We start from the raw sequence: 17427 nt of genomic DNA on the forward strand, positions 1-17427 counted from the left end.
AAGGTTGTCAATAGGGTAGAGATTGTGGCCCTTTTCTCCTTGTTGGTCCACAACCTCGTGAAGTTCCCCAGGTGAAACCGCGCGCGCGCGCGCACACCCAGAGACCCCACCTCCCAACCCAGAAGGGCAAGGAAAGACTGAAGAGGCAGGGCATTCCTCATTGGTAGGTGGCAGTTTTAAAAATTAGTAATCAAAGGAACTTACACTGGTGGTTTGTATTGGGCACCCACTTGCCAGCATCTTAATTTATATAGAGACCTTATGGGGAGAGGGGGGGCTCCCTTACCTAAAAAATCAAGGTTTCAATGACACATTACTCTCTCAGGCTGCATCCTTCAAGCAGCACCTAGCTTAGGAACAGTGGATAGAATGTACATTCCAAGGGCAGAAGGGATAAGGAGACTCTGCCTCAGTCTGCTTCCTGGGTAAACCCGAGACCACATACAATGAATCACTCCCTCAACATTCCTTAAGTTGAGTTGCTAGGTTTAAATCTATTTAAATGGAAGACATGCTGGATCTAGGAAACCTGTGGCAGGATAGGAAAGGGCTGTGAGAATGCAGGCGCCTCCCACCCATGGGACGCGGGTTAAGGACACTGCATGTCTGGGGAAGGATGTCCTTGAGGACTCGAACGAACCTCAGGAACAAACGGTGGATGTCGAGCGAACAAGGTCCGACGCCACCTCCGGCAAACGCCGGCTCTGGACTTCCGGCACCGCCCCTGTCCCTCTAGGAACTTCCGCCTCAGCCTGCAGTGGGCGGCCCGCGGGAAGCCACGCCCCGTCCCTCGACCGGCTCTGTAGCCGCCGCCACGAGGACAGCATGGCAGGCTCTGAGTTGCGGGCGGCGCTGGAGCAGCGGCTCGCCGCCCTGGCCATTCGCACAGAGGTCGTGGAGCACCCGGAGGTGAGACGCTCCCGCTAGTACTACCCCGGGAGGGAGTGGGCTCTACTGCAGCGTCTGCGAGGGGAAGCCACTGAAAGTAGACTTCCCGGAGTGGTGGTGGGGGGGTCACTGTACCACAGAAAAAGTCCGTTCTAAGGCATTTCCCGGAATCCAGAGTAGAGAGGGATCTGACTGCACCACCGAGTGCATCTCCTCTTGGGACTCTTGCTGTTATTGTGAAAAAACCTGTTTTCCTTTTGGAGTGATTTTTTTTTTTTAGTTTTGGGAACTAGCGTAACATATTGAGAACTTGTGCATCTCAAACTGGCCTGGGTATGTAAGTTGCCAAGCAGTAAAACGTTTCTGCAGAGGCTATGATGCATGCGGGACACCAAGGTTAGAGTTTGGTATTTTTTAACATGATTCAGTTGATTGATGGAAAGATTTTTTGTTTTTGCAAGTATCTCACCATTATATATAAGCCAGTATATAACCTGGGTGTTGCGAGGACATAGTTTTTGCCTAACGCTTGAGTAACAGCTCGTGATAACTAGCTCGATACAGTGATAATCTTCAAAGGGTAGAGAAATTCATCAAAACTAGTATTTTCTTTGACCCTTTTGCCTCCTTATAGTTGATACTCTCCCCCTTTTTACTGGGCATATTGCCAGCTTTTCTGTTCTTTTTATATTAGCCCAGGCTCTCATTCCCTGCCTTCACTCCCTCTGTAGTTACGTTTTATAGAGTGAGGGTTGTATTATAGTCTGGATGGAATGCCAAGGAATAGGATTCTGGGCTGCTGTAAACCTTTTTCCCCCATTTTTATTTGAGTATAGTTGATTTACAGTGTTGTGAGGGCTGCTATAAACGCGACAAAAAGTCTAAAGGAAAGACAAAAATAGCACTTTAGAAATGTGAAGGCTTAGCCAGCATATCGGAATGGAGAACTGGCCCAAGAGAAACTACTTGAGGTCCTGAAATATAATTATTTGATAACAGGGTGGGAATGGGTTACTACCAGTGAAATCCAGGGTACCAAGTACTCCCTAACCTCACAGTTTAGACCCAGCAAGCAACGTATATATAACTGTATGTTTGCAGTGTACATGCATGTTATTTTTAAACTTCTCATGTGGTATTTTACAGGTGTTTACAGTTGAAGAAATGATGCCTCATATCCAGCATTTGAAAGGCGCACACAGTAAGAACTTATTTCTTAAGGACAAAAAGAAAAAAGGCTATTGGCTGGTGACAGTTCTTCATGATAGACAAATTAATTTAAATGATCTCGCCAAGCAGTTAGGTGTCGGGAGTGGAAACCTGCGGTTTGCTGATGAAGCAGCCATGCTAGAAAAACTGAAAGTTGGCCAAGGTTGTGCCACACCATTGGCACTCTTCTGTGATGATGGAGATGTGAAGTTTGTCCTGGATTCTGCCTTTTTGGAAGGTGGATATGAAAAGGTGTACTTTCATCCAATGACCAATGCTGCAACCATGGGACTGAGCCCTGAAGACTTTCTCACATTTGTGAAGAACACAGGACATGATCCCATAATACTAAACTTTGATAAAAACTAATAGGGCTTAAGTTCAGAGTATTTATTTCTGAAAGCTGTTTTTCTTACTTGTAATTATAAAAAGCATTAAAAATGGGAAGATGTATCTAGCACTCAGTTTGGTGACCTGAACTATTTGAGAAAGACTATTTCATCTTAAAGTTTTTTTTTTTTTTTTTTAAGATCTATTGAGGTAGCTTTAGTCAGGTCAGAGGTTCCACCGTCCCCATCCCCATGATGATTACTTGTTACAAGAATGCCTTCATTAACATCAGGAGTTCCCTGGTTGCCTTCTGGTTAGGAATCAGGGATTCACTGCCTGGCCCAGGTTCAGTGCCTGGTCACGGGAACTGAGATGCCTGCACGCTGCAGGGTGGCCAAAAAAAAATTCACATCAAAACTAAGATTATTTATCTAAGATTAACTGTCTTACATCTTATTTATTATACTTGCAAGTTTCTAAAATAGCATATGTAAAATTATACATATGATAGTGTACATATGGGGGAAAAATAATATGGGAAGACATTAAATTGTAAATAGTGGTTATCCCGAGGGAATGAGGATTAAGGAATAAGAATTTCCAACAGTATAATTAAACAAGGGGGCAAGGGAAAACCTTTCTGTTACTGTTTGTTTTTAAACCAATGCTTTTTTTCCCCCCAGTGAAAAATAAGCTAATTTTTTAAATAAAATTCTATCTTTGGAATATCTTAATCTAGAAAAACCCTCAAAGTAGGGGTAGAAAATATGCCATAATCATTATACTAATGAAATTACATTTTAAAACTCAGGAGCAGAACATACAGAGGCCATTAAGAAGGATTTGTTTAGTCTTTGTTCAGAGGTTAGAAATTTGAACATGCTTGAACAAGTTTCTTCTGTCTTCTACGCTATATTAAATTTACTCATTTTTCAACTATGCATCTAAAAAGGAAGATAAATTTTATACACATATAAACAAAAATGTGTAAGAAGCCAGGATTAGGTATTGTCAGTTGCCATAGAGAAGCTAGTTCAAAGACAGGAAAATTAATATACTTTTTCACCGCTCTTAAACTCAAATAAGACCCTAATTGAGGGTCTGAGTAGGCTACAAAACAGCCTAGAGGACTTAGGAAAATTATCATTTCCGCTAGTACAATCGGGTATTTGAGAGAGAAGCGTTTTTTCCTAAGGTTGAACACGCAATAATTTCTTCTGATAGAGAAATTGTATTTAATTTGTACCAATCTGCATTACTGAAAGGCAAAGGTAAAAACTTGTCATTTTTCAATATATGTGGTTAGAGACTACAAGTCTACTGATGGCAGAATTTTTATAAAATATAGATGAGTAAGTTAGGTGAGTCAGTAAGAAATATCTTCCATCAGTGATAACATTCTGAGATGCTACACTGGTTTTTGCCTACTTGGTACTATGTCTCTAAGAAAGGAAATTTAGGTTGCTTTGAATATAAAATGAAGGTTTACTGAATAGAATCAAAGACACTGAGGACATCAGGAAACTGGTCTAACTGTCCTCACCTTAGAGTGAAAATAGGCCCAGAAAGACTGACCTGCCCAATGACACAAGGCAAGTTGCCATCTCTTAACATTATGCCTCCCAAAGTCTATGTGAAAATGAAAAGAGACTGATGTGTATAATCTATTTTATTGTAATGACACTTCTGGGATTGACAAAACTAATAGACTCTTCTCTTTCTCCCAAAACCTCTAATACTCATCCCAAAGTGATTAGAACAGAGATAAACAAGATTATGTCTGAAAACTGGTTTTCTAGGGCAGAGAAAGGAAAGAATAATACTTGGTTAAATTATATGTTATGATTGCTAACCACTTATTATAAAAATCATAACAGTTTGACAAGTGAATGTTAAACCAACTTAATTTTTTTAGGAGAAATAAAAGTTAAAAACTAAAATGAAAAATGTTTTTGAAAAAAGATCAGCCAAATGATGGTGTCTTTTTTGTTATGAACTGGATTTTTTGTTATCAACTGTGGCTTTAATATAGCCAAGTAACAAACATTTTGCCATTTAACTCCAGATTTCTCAGTAGCATTAATTTAAAGGAAATGTTACAGCTCTTGTATTATTTGATTTGGTATTTAATAACAGTTATAAGTACAATGGCAAACATTGAAAGAGAGAACCCTTAGAAAAGAAAGACAATTTAAAATCAGGTTTTGTTAAAGGGTGTTATAAGTGCAACTTTATCCATAAGCATTCCTTTTAAGGCATTTTCACTGTTGTCCAAATAACTTGTACATCAAGGTTTATATTATAAAATGGGCTCCGTCTGTATTATTCATTCAAGGCTTAAGGAAAAAAACATATCTCAGGACTAAGAGTAGCAGAAAAAAAAACACAAAACTTCACTTTTCTCATAAAAAGTAACTTAAAGTACAAAAGTTATTTAGCATACATTATTACTCCTCATTGTAATTCCAGATTTGGTACAATATCTTTTTCACTTCCTGACATAAACTGTTAAGACAGTACAGGCTGTAATACTTCATTTGTGAGGTGGCTGCAATTCTGTAATATGCACAGTGATTTTTAAATAGGCTCTTACCATGCCTTGCATGAAAGGTGCTACATACAAACCTGTTCCGTGAACTCTTTGGTAACCACCAGTTCAAAAACTTGGACCGAACATTTCCACATTGCCAGATCTGAAGCACTTAATCGGAGCTCTGGGCCGAAGCTATTACCCTGTATATAAATTCTTTAGTTTCCAAGGGGGAGTAGAGCCGGATAATTAAAATCATGTCAGGCGCCAGTCAGGAAAGTGGCCCCAGCTATTGTACTTTCTAGTTGGTAACACAGTTTTGTTTGGCAGAAGTAGTTTATCTAAGGGAAAAGCATGACTTCCTACTAAGTTTGCTTCTGATGCTACCTTTTGGAAATGGTAAAATACTCATGTGGTTATCTAGTCCTTTCTTGAAATGGTATGAAAAAGGTGATGAATGTGATTTGAGAATATGCCTACTTTTTGCAGTCTCTTTCTCTTGGTTGTCTTGCTGCATTTCCTCAGAGTCAGCCCTTTACAGGCTACCCTTAAGCATTTTCTAATTGAAGCAATAATGTGTTGCTTCAGTCAGCAGGGTCTCTGTTTTAGGATATTAGTGTCCTGGAGAGATCAAGCTGTGGTATCACACACCCTCGCTGGACTACCTCCTACTCATTAAATTTCAACTTGAAGCAAATGTCCTGGGATGTGTCCTAGTTGTGCAAATTAGATGCTAGTTAATATAAATCTAAGTTACCCACTTATTGTATTTAGCTAAAACATAATTTCTATATTTACTCTCAATTTATCCACCTAAAAATGAATTTACAGTTTTTACATGCAGACGTCTCTAGACTGCCATGATGCCCATTATCAATCTGATACTTCAATCTAGGAAATCATGATGGAGACATGTTTCACAGTCTAGAGAATAGGTTTTAAATATGTCTGTTGTGCAATATTTGTATCTTAGTAAGAATCCTTTGTATTTATATTTACATAGCACCTTTCATCCAAGATTTTAAAAGTGATTTAACTTTACAGCATTATTTGGTGGCAAAACCTAACTTCCATTTCAGTTTCTTTCCAACTATACATGGCCGTATTTCTTTTCATTAATGGTCTTTCTGAAAGTAGACTATGAACACAACACTCTTACTGGCCTATCAAAAAGAGAGGGGAAAAAAAGAGAAGGGCATGAGGAAGGAGGGAGGGAGAGAGACACATTTCTCATGGCTACTAGGTTAGTGATGAAACACACAGTTCATAAACCACACACTATGGAATTATTCCAAAAAGATTTTTAGAGCTGGTAGTGAGAGCCTAAGAAGTACATTGTTAAAATTAAAAAGTCAGTATCTTTCTCATTTCAGACCTTTAAGATTATTCATATATTTATGTTAAATAATGAATTTGCATTAATATGTATCAATGCAATTTTTGATTTCATAAGAAAATAAAACTGTGATAGAAAATTGGAACTACAAAAAAATTGATGTTTCCCTGGGTTAACTAAATTTACTTTTTTGTGCTTCTTTCAAATGTAAAACAAATGCATACAAATATTTCAAAAGTACTGATAACAGTTACCAACTTTAATGTAGTCTTATAAAGGACAAAACCAAAAATTCTTATTAATAAGTGATAACCTTAATAATAAATGAGTTCCTGGCAAAATGCGGATCATAGTAAATTATTTACATTATTTTTGCCATAAGAAAACTTCTTAAGCAACAGTCAGCTCTCAAGTTAAAAAAAACATACATACATAACCCAACACTAAAGAAGGGAAATGAGTTCAAACACAATAGCTTTATCTTGGGAATGTCTTTTTCTAGAAAACCACCTTACTAAAAAAAACATTTCAGAAAAACACATTCTAATTACCTTGGATCCATGTGTGAATGAATTACTTAGTGTTCCTTAGCAGGGAATATGGAAATATTAATATCACTGTAGATTTTTTTTATAACTCCTATCATGGATTTTTCAGTTATTTCATAAACTGAGTTTCTTTTGCAGTGCATCAAAATAATTGGCTTAAAAATAAGAGAATACCAACACATGCAGTCTGCTAACCAAATAAGGCTCTGACATGCCTAAACAATGTTCTCTGTATCTTGATATATAGTACATTCCACAGCATACTACAGCATTTAATTTAGGTTTACACAACTAAATATAAGTGGCTAGACTTAGGCTAATACTTAGCAGAAGCATTAAGCAAACATGGATAAATTCATAAACAAATGATGAAAGAAGTATATTGTTCTTGGAGTACTTCTTGAACCCTTAAAACACTTGGTCCTTAGCGAGAGAACATGCTTTATTCAGTAGATCTTAACAGTACAATGTACATAATAAGTCACAAAAACCTTCTAAAAATTTTGGCAGTTGACTCCAGTAGTGCTCCTTGATTCAAGGAAGGAATGAAGGTTTGTATTTCTTTCCTGCTCTAGTCACGAAGGATTGTTAAGTCTCCTTAAAGATTTTAAAAAGTGATTCCTATAGTTGGGTGTCTTGTTACTTCAGAAATAAAGGCTTCACACTGAGAAACTGAAGGACACTTTTCTCTCTGTATTTAGTTGGAAAGTAGAAAGAAAGAAAATATAAGAAAAGTTTGAAGATAAGAGATATAAAATACAGAGCAACCACTAAAAGAACAGCATGCACCAGGTACTTTTACAGGGATAAGAGTGAGAGAGAGTCAGAATTTGTCTAAGCAGCTCTTCGTAGAAAAGACATCTAATTTATTCTCAATTACCAAGAACATTGCACAGAAGTTATATTCCTACCAGAAAGATTTTAAACTGAAAAAGTAATTTCTAAAACATTATTCATTAGTAAAATCAAATTTAAATTGAAGGGAAAAAATATTTTTAAGGATTGTTTTCCTGCACTAAGGGGCTTCCCAGGTAGCTCAAATGGTAAAGAATCTGCCTGCAATGCGGGAGACCCGGGTTTGATCCCTATGTTGGGACGATCCCCTGGAGAAGGGCATGGCAACCCACTCCAGTATTCTTGCGTGGAAAATTCCATGGACAGAGTAGCCTGGTGGGCTACAGTCCATGGGGTCGCAAATAGTCGGACACGACTGAGCGTGCACTGACGGCCAAAAGCTTTGAGGAATCAGGTGATTTTGACTTACTAATCAGACAGACAGAAATCATGAGTAAAGCAAGCAGTATTTACATCTGTTAATGCAATGTGCACTTGTTCTTATAATTAATGCAGTTAGTGTGTATAAATGAGATTAATCTCATTTACATTTTAAGCAAGAAACTCACCACTTGGCCCACATGTCATGTAGTGGGGTTATAGAATTAGGAGCTTTGTTGCTCCCTAGACCTGCTTTTTGAATTTCTGTTTTCTTGTACTTTGTCCACATCTGCAGGAGAAAAGCATTTCATGTTATTTAATGAAAAGCTAAACATAATACAATTCATGAAGATAAGAAACTATAGAGCTCTCACTGTGTTGGGCAAAGAGAAGGAATCTAACTCTGGAAATGTTATTAATCTGATAGACATCTCTACTTAAAGACTGATTTACATGTTTTAAAAGCTATAAATAATAATGTCCTCTTGGTGTCTGATAGGTTTATTATGTTTATTTACTATATGGTCACATATAGTTTTAAAATAAAAAATAATCTTGCATGCAGCAGCAGAAACATCCACAATGAAATATTTGTATTGTTTACTAAGAAAACCAGGCCTTGAGGCTTACTTCGTAGGAAAATATATCTGCTTACACTGTTACAGTTAAAACTACTTTGGTCACAGGGGACTGAAAGCCTAACATGAATTTACCACAAATAATAAAGGTATCATTTCTAGAAACCTAAGCCAGGAATATGAAAGCTATTCAATTTCATCTAAAATTAGAGTACTAATACAGGCATACCTCGGAGATAATTGCAGGTTTGGTTCCAGACCACTATATTAAAGTGAATTTTGCAATAAAGCGAGTCACATGAATTTTTAGTTTCCCAATGCATGTAAATAACAATGTACATATCTTAATTAAAAAATACTTTATTGCTAAAAAGAGCTATCCATTATCTGAGGCTTTAGCGAGTCATACTTTTTTTTTTGCAATAGTAACATCAAAGATCATGGATCACCGATCACAACAAATATTAACAGTGATGAGAAAGTTAGAAATACTCTGAGAACTCCCAAAATGTGACAGACATGAAGTGAGCAAATGCTGTTGGAATAATGGCACTGATAGGCTTGTCTGACAGAGAATTGCCAGAAACCTTCAGTCTGTTGGGAAAAAACCCCACAGTATTTGTGAAGTACAAGAAAGCACAATAAAACGAGGTATGCCTGTAATCCTCTGTGAAGTTGTAGAATATTTATGGAGATGTCTCAAAAAAAGCACAGTTATTCAACTAAGTCAGAGCTGCTTCACTTTGATCAGAAAATAATTGTTTTTTTAAAATTGGGGCATCTTGTAAGATTTCATTTATAGAAGGTATTACGTTGATTTTTTTTTAAGAGTTTGGGAAACACTAGCTCTGTACGATTTCTAAGGCTCTTATCACTGCTAAAAATGTGATTTCAAGTGCTATCAAGAAACACTGGTAAAATAGTTTTAAGGGAATTTTATGACCTTACAGCCGGTGACAGTTTCTGGAGGAAATATCACCTAAATTCTCTGACAGTCCTCAAGACACATGGACATGGTATGTATCTTTCTGTCTTACATGCACAATGTGTACGTTCTTTTGGAAAACATGCAGTGTATGGTACTATAGTCATCTGGGTTAGAAATGCTTATTTCCTGTAAGTCTAACATTGTAAAAATAACAGTGTTTACAACATTGTAAAAATAACAGTGTTTACCATATAGTAGCATATGATTTCTCAATGTATTTTAATAAATAAATTTAATCTTAAACTACAGGTTATGAAGAAAGAAAAGGGACACCAAAAACATTTAGGACTAATTGTGAAATAAGTGACAAATGGATTGATGTTTTCATGTAGATAAAATATATTAAGTGGTACTAAAAATAAGAAAATTTCTGATTGTTTGATGACCTACACTGGAAGCATTTTTTTTTTTTTAAGTAAAAGGCAGAAGATTTATTCAATCTGAAGTGAAACCAACACATTGGGAGCATTTTTAGTAAGAGCTGGCTATGAGAAAAGAAGTATGGTCAAAGATATAAACAGAAGGGGCCTAGGCTTGAAATGATCTTGTGTAAGTAAAAGAGAATAGGGTAATTTACAAAGGAATACAAATTTCGTTCTTTTTGTTTCCTTTTTTTGTTTTTTTTTAAATTTTTGCCCGTGCTGTGTGGCTTGCAGGATCTTAGTTCTGTGACCAGGGATCGAACACAGGCCCTCAGCAGCGAAACTGCAGAGTCCTAACCACTGGACTGCCAGTGAATTCCCAGGTCACACATTTCACTAAGCAAAGATTCTTTAGAAATTTTGTTTTCTCTGGCCCAATGAATAACAATAATAATTTACTATAACAACACATGTAAAATAATAACTTCCTCCTTGTTTATCAAGTTACATTTCAAATCATTTCTTCTAGATGCCAGGCTGCATTGTGATATTTAGGCTGAATCAAAACAGCAAAAACATTTCAGAGATAGAGCTAAGGTATACTTGTCCAGGAGTGAGTGAGTCAGGGTCATGGGTTTCCTTGGGGCTTGCTTTCTTGTTGTTTTATTCTGGAAGTTAGAAACTCAATTTTGGCTGATTCTGTTTTAAAATGCTATGACCACAGGATGATAATTTTAAAGTTTATGACATGAATCAGAGTTAGCAAATATTTTCTCTCTCTTTGATGATTATCTTTTAGCTAAGAGGTTCCAATTATTCTTAGTTTTAAAATTTGTTCTACTAGAAACATGTCTGTTTGTTTATATGGTTATAAACACTAATTTTACATTTTATTTTAGCACAATACTCATTTTAGAAAATTACGTTTTTAGGACATATGTAACTTAGCAATAAATTATAGAATTATTTAAGTAACAATCTTCACCATTCAGTAAACTTGCTACCCTTTTAAAAGAGAAGTAAAAATGCAAATTTCCCACACACTGAGTATGATTTGCTTTATTTCTCTTTGATTCTACATTTTAAAAAACCCTGAAAAAACTACTGTGTTAACTGATTCCAAGTAAAAAAAGTCATCCTGAAAGAAAGATAGTACTTGAACTCTTATGTTTGTCAAGTGAAGAAAAGTGCAGGGAAGAAATAGAATATAAGTGCTCCTAGTCACTGTATAAGTCACATTTAAATTCAATGTTTTTTTTTAATTACACTAAATTTATGAGTATTACAGCATTTTAAATCTGAACAATTTTATAAATATGGGCAGTAGTTAATATTTACTATGTAAGGTGTTGACTTATAAACTATTTGAAAATAAAACAGCAGGGCAGAAGGCAAAATTAAATGGCAAAAGAAAATGACATCTTTTTAACATATTTTCCTTACTAATACTGTACATGTGCAATATGAAGTGCACATTTTGGGGAAAAAAAGGAAAGGACAAGAGGTAGGGAGAGAGGGAAAGGGGAGCAAAAGGGACAATGAGCATTCTTTTTTGGAATCAACAAATATGACTTGGAAATGCCTTCTTAGTAATTATAGCATGCAACCATTTTAACATGCTTCCAGGTATCAAAGTAACAATCTCTTATATAAAATGTGAAAGAGGAGAATGTATTGTTAAGGTTCTTGAAGTCATGCAGAAAATGTACAATGCAGTTAATAACAGTTCATGCAGGCTTTGCTGTTGTTACATAATCATGTTTATATACATGCCACAATGTACACTTGAACACTATGCCACAACTTAAAAATAAAAATATAAACCTAGTCAAATGATTCTTTTCAACAGCTCTTCAAATCAGATTAGAGAAGCATAGTGTGTATCAAATGACATCAGTATTATATTGTGCAGTTTTGATCATACACAACCATATTCATACCAAACCGTTTGATTATCCTCAGAAACCAACAATGCAGCTTCTGTGTCATCAGGATAGAGGCATGCAGGAGTGGTGAGATTATTATCTACAGAGGACTGTGGATTAATGCTACTGTGGCTCTGACGGCCAGAAAACTGCTCATTATCTTTCTGAGCAGTTTTTTCCAAAGAAGCAGAAGCCTGGTCAGTTACTCTGGTGACTGGTCTGGGAGGTAACCCACTTATGTTACTAACTAATTCTGTATTCAGGGATAAAAATGGCTGGGCTAGATGAGCCACAGTAAAGGACTCTAAGCTATCTGTAGCTGATCTTCCAAATGCATCATTAGACATATGAATCATGGCAAAAGTTTGATTTAGAAAATGTGACCTTTCAGTTCTTGAGTTTCTGGCCTGGGTATGTGGAGACTGGGGCTTGTCTGTAGCTAAGTCATTTTGTGCTTGAGAACCTAGAGCAGATGTTGGACTATTATGAAGTGTATGAGAGGACCACTGGTGTAAACAGTACTCACTAGATGTCGCAGGGACGCTGCTATCAGCAGTAGCTGGTGGTGAATCAACTGACATAGGTAGTCTACTGTCCTTGGTCAAAAAATCATGGATGCTTGTCCTTCGAGTAGTTCCTTCGGCAGTAGAGATAACACTGCTTGCACGAGGTAAAGTGGCATAGGGATTACTATCTTTTGATTGTCGTGACAGAGAAGTTTCTTTTATTAATTTTATCTTTCCTTGAGTGCCTCGTGTAGGCTTTCCTGAAGAACTCATGAAACAGGTATCTTCAGCCTTTTGAGGACCAGGTCTCACAAACTGTTCAGGCTTAGTTGTCCGTCTATCATGGAAGTCTCCTGGAGTTTTTCCACTTACTGACCTGGCCAGACCACAGCTAACTGGTTTGTTTTTTCCCAAAAAGTCAGAAGAGACCGACAAACTTTTCATTACTTCATCTAAAAGATTCTCTTGACTTGAGGGCTTTAGCTGTTTAAAAAAAAAAAAAAAATTCAAAGCAGATTAGTGAATACAGCCATACTTTTGCTTTCCTGATAATGGTAGACTATAAAAAATTGCTAATGTCTCTAAACACTCCTTAACTTAAAAAAGAAAAGAAAAGGCTCTAAAGTTCAACCATAGAAATTTAACTTATAGTGTCCATCTAAGTTAAGGTAACCATAGATAAAACCAACCTGCATTGAGGTAAGCTTGTTGCTTTCTTCCAAAAACTGTTGTAGAGTAACAACTTCACTTCCAGGGGAACCAGTTTTGATCTTGTGATGTGCCCGACTCTCTAGTGTTCTGTGCTGGAGCACTGGACTTGATCTGGTCTGTCTTTTCAAGTACTGGATTGGACTGCTACCACTGCTGGACCACGCCTCATGCTCATGAAGCAGGCTAAATTCTCCACTGCTGTGGCTTTGTGGCCTGCTCTGGATATTAACTGCACCTGCTTTAGGAGTAAATGGTGTGTTAAAAGGTCAATAATAGACAGAAGATTAACACTATGTAAGTACTGACAATTTATTGACTGGATTCTTATGAATAGCCAAACTGACTTTCAAAGCTTTATTCAGAAATACTTAGTAAATAAACCATGTTAATCTTTCATCAGTCTAATAACTGTCTACCATAGCATGCTTCCTTATTTGTCAGTATGACAAATACTGTAAGCTCCAAAGGGCAAACACTTGCCTTCACCATCAGACCCAGAACCTCAACATATACATCAGGCACTCAATACATTTGATGAGTAAATGAATGAATAAACAAGGAAATAATACATTATTAAAAACTCAGGTTAAAAAACTATAAAATACCTTATAATTAAAAAAAAAATTTGTTGTTGTTTTAGTCACGAAGTCATGTCTGACTCTTTTGTGACCCCATGGACTGTAGCCCACCAGGTTCGTCTCTCCATGGGGTTTCCCAGGCAATAATTCTGAAGTGGGCTGCCATTTCCTTCTCTAGGGGATCTTCCTGACTCTTAGATCTCCTGTATTGGCAGGCGGATTCTTTACCACTGAGCCACCAGGGAAGCCCAAAATATGATTATATGAATTTTAAATTGAGAATGTTAAAACCAAACACTCCAATAATTCTAATTCTTTGACTTTCTATGAAGTCTATGTTCCTTATTTGAAGGCTTCTCTGTTCATCCTAAACAAATAACCTTAAAGAGTGTGATAACCTAGAGGGATGCATGAGACAAGTGCTCAGGGCTGGTGCACTGGGAAGACCCAGAGGGATGGGATGGGAAGGGAGGCGGGAGGGGGGATCAGGATGGGGAACACATGTAAATCCATGGCTGATTCATGTCAATGTATGGCAAAAACCACTACAATACTGTAAAGTAATTAGCCTCCAACTAATAAAAATAAATGGAAAAAAAAGTCAAAAGGAAATTATTTTGATTAAATACTGATGTAAAAAAAAAAAGGGTGTGATAACCTAGAGGGGTGGAAGGTGGAAGGGAGGTTCAAGAGGAAGGGAACATATGTCTGTCTAGGGCTGATTCATGCTGATGTGTGGCAGAAACCAACACAACACTGTAAAGCAATTACCCTCCAATTAACAATAAATAAAAAATAAGTAAAAGAAATAATCTTAAGAAATTTTTAAAAAATTTACATAGCAAGCATCTAAGGAAAGTCAAATGGAGACATGATATAATTAACTTAGAAAATTCCAGTAAAAATCAAGTATGTAGTATTTCATTCTTTATTTAATGTCTGAACAATCTGATTCTCCCTGCTTTCAACTGTCAGTATGATAGGTTTTAAAAGACTCAGTTGAGGCTGAACAATGATAAAGAATGCAAATTACTAGATCTGGAAAAAAGCTCCCCAAATTTTATGCTATTCCTTAAGAGTGCTTATTCATTTTAATCATCGCAAACTGTGTAGAAGCATCAAAATGGAAAATGCAACTTTCCATGGTTTCCTAATCACAGAGAATAAAGTGGGTCATGAAAGATTTTGGCTCAAACTATGTAACATTTTGTAGGAAAAAGATTTTCTTAAAATTTCAAATCAGAAAAGGATTCTTCACACTTCAGGTAATATTTTTCTAAAGGATATAAGAACATGATTATAAACATGAAAAAACAATCACTCGAAATCAGATTTTTCAGATCAGTGCAACAAATACTAAAATTATAACCGAGACAAAATTATTCTATAATACAGAAAAGCAGGAGAACAAATGCACTCATTATAATTTAACAATTCTGTTCTGTAGAAAATAACTACTTTAACAAACTTTTATAATCTATTAAATAATTCCAGAATTTGAGTAGGCAGTGTACCTTTAAGAAAAAAGGTATCAGTTGATACTTCCAGACATTCACATAAAATTTCAGCTTAGAATCCACATTAATAAACTGAGGAAAAAGGTATCTTGAACTAATTCTTTATATAGATATATGCATCCATTTGGCACTTGTTACACAAACACAACTGTCTTCTCAAATTAAAAAAATATATTCCTCATTTCGTGGATAAACAAAGCTAGAAGTATTTCTAAAACACTTTCTATGAGTTCAGTGTACATGTATCATGAGAAAATTAAGGCCAACCATTTTCATGACAAGGACAGAATGTAAGAAAATAAGAACTTACAGATACTTTCGAAATAGAAAGATAACAAGAAAAAGATTTTACCTGTGAAGATGAAAAATGGAAACTAAAATAACTGCTCCTGTTTTTACATTTGTACACATTGAAATACATTTGTATTACAATGTGAAAAGCATAAAATATTCCAAGGAACTATGTTCCAAACACAGATGATTTGGATTTCATTTTACCCCAGAAACTTAATTTCCCATTTTTTCACAAATCTGGAAATGGATGGAGCATATTAGTAAATTTACCTACAGCATACCTTTGACTTCATGGAGTGAAGCATTATTATTGCTATTGCTAGTGGATGTTCTGCCACTATCAAGGCTGGCTGGTCTCGAAGCTAAATGAAAAAATCAGGAGACAGTGATAAAACTTGCAGCTGAAGACACTGAACTTTACATTCTGATTACAGAATGCTTTGAGGAAGCAATCATGCATACTTTCACAGACTGAGCATGCCCACAGAGAGTTGAGTCTTATAGATTAGCAAGAAAAGGCATTTCCAGATTGTTCAGTTAAACAATTGAAAACAGGACACTTCTGAGACAACAGCTGAGATTCAAACAAAAGAAAGTGAATAATCAGATTTGGAAATGGATTTCTAGATGGATACCAGGACTGTTGTAGTTGAACAGAATGACATGTGCCCAAAAGAAAAAAAAAAAGCTAGTGATTAGGTCACAAAAGATCAGACAAGGAACCCTGCACATTGCAGAGATGCCACGAACAGGAGGAATATGAGCATCTGCAGAGTTAATGTCCTGTATTCCTATCCATACAAGGGAAACAACTGCACTGTTAACATGCCCCCACCCTGCTTCCTAAAATCCTGCGCACATATGAAATTTCTTTAATGTATTCCTTTACATATTGAACTCATTCCTTTTCCATTTTTTTTTTTTTGTTAATAATTTAGTTTGGTAAGAGAAGACTTTCCAGTCAGAAACTAAAAACTGAAATGCTCAACACTGCAGAAAATGTGGTTTCTTAGAGTTTGTTCTTTACCAGAGTTATTTTTAAAACCAAATATGAAATGTATCTCTAATAACTTTATGCCAAAATGGCAACAAAATTAGCCTTAAGCATTGTGCAGACATACTTTATATATGACCTTGACTAAGGACTATTTAGATGAAGTAATAACCTTATAAAAGGAAAAAAGGGAGTATTAGGTTTGAAGAAATGGCAGAAGTAGCTATGAGATGCAGGTTAGAGAAAACATGCCTGCTGGCAATGCCACATTCATGAGGTCAATGCAAGAGTCTTAGCATTCTCATTCTGTATGTAATATGTACTTGCTAAATAAAGTTCATATCTTACCATGAACTCTTGATCCCGTACTAGAATCATCACTAATACCTTGTGGACTTACGTCTTCAAAGGATGTAGTATCTATGTAAAATAGTAGAATGGATATAAAAATTTTTAAACAAAAACAAACAAAAAAAAAGATAAAATCTTATTTATGCAGAATATGGAAATTCTTTTTTAATCACGTACAGTACATCTTGTTTTAACATATTTCATACACTCAATCAGAAGCTGGAACAGGAGTAAAAAACAGAATAACTCTGATGTGAGTTGACTTGCTTAAGGAAAATACCAGAAGCAGTGAAACCATCTCCCTGTGACCCCACGAAGCAAAGCAAAGCCTGGGCTGTTCTATGTGGTTCTCTGATGGCGTGTTCCTAGGTTTTTGTTTGTTTGTTTTTTTAAAGCTTCTATCACTCTCTCCTTTTCTGTCTTTTACTTGGTTTACTTTTCCATTTCTTGTTAGTTCATTAGCTGTTTATTATGGAAGACCTAGGAAAGATGTAGTTATCTGTATGATGTTTTAACTTTTTGAAATGATTTGAAAATGCTCTCAGATTAAATCCAGATTGTTTTGAT

The 17427-nt window shown here is 36.1% G+C and overlaps 2 protein-coding genes across 5 annotated transcripts in view; one reads left to right on the forward strand and one right to left on the reverse strand.

The window, feature by feature from the left end:
* The first annotated feature begins 754 nt into the window (after positions 1 to 754).
* On the forward strand, positions 755 to 2557 carry LOC110151700 (prolyl-tRNA synthetase associated domain-containing protein 1). Its single transcript, XM_020915121.2, has 2 exons — positions 755 to 909; positions 2035 to 2557. Exons 1-2 carry the CDS (start codon positions 826 to 828, stop codon positions 2464 to 2466), a joined length of 516 nt encoding a protein of 171 aa, XP_020770780.2. The 5' UTR covers positions 755 to 825; the 3' UTR covers positions 2467 to 2557.
* A 4708-nt stretch (positions 2558 to 7265) lies between these two features.
* CCDC88A (coiled-coil domain containing 88A) overlaps positions 7266 to 17427 on the reverse strand; it is a 112326-nt gene continuing 102164 nt past the window's right edge. For 2 of the 4 annotated variants that reach the window (XM_070478450.1, XM_070478443.1), the window contains 6 exons: positions 16858 to 16929; positions 15797 to 15877; positions 13105 to 13364; positions 12436 to 12898; positions 8245 to 8345; positions 7266 to 7532 (listed from right to left, as the gene is read on the reverse strand). In XM_070478450.1, coding sequence (XP_070334551.1) covers positions 8281 to 8345; positions 12436 to 12898; positions 13105 to 13364; positions 15797 to 15877; positions 16858 to 16929 — 941 coding nt within the window. In that variant the 3' untranslated portion in view covers positions 7266 to 7532; positions 8245 to 8280. The remainder of the gene's footprint in view (positions 7533 to 8244; positions 8346 to 12435; positions 12899 to 13104; positions 13365 to 15796; positions 15878 to 16857; positions 16930 to 17427) is intronic. The other 2 variants (XM_070478446.1, XM_070478449.1) reach the window with 2 other exon arrangements.

The sequence above is a fragment of the Odocoileus virginianus genome, chromosome 2 (genome assembly GCF_023699985.2).
Source record: "Odocoileus virginianus isolate 20LAN1187 ecotype Illinois chromosome 2, Ovbor_1.2, whole genome shotgun sequence".
Classification (NCBI taxonomy): domain Eukaryota; kingdom Metazoa; phylum Chordata; class Mammalia; order Artiodactyla; family Cervidae; genus Odocoileus; species Odocoileus virginianus.

Excerpts from the sequence above, each read along its gene's own strand:
- LOC110151700 (XM_020915121.2), top strand. The coding sequence starts at position 826 with ATGGCAGGCTCTGAGTTGCGGGCGGCGCTGGAGCAGCGGCTCGCCGCC. Across the intron at positions 910-2,034 it reads AGGTCGTGGAGCACCCGGAG|GTGTTTACAGTTGAAGAAAT; the intron begins GTGAGACGCTCC and ends GGTATTTTACAG.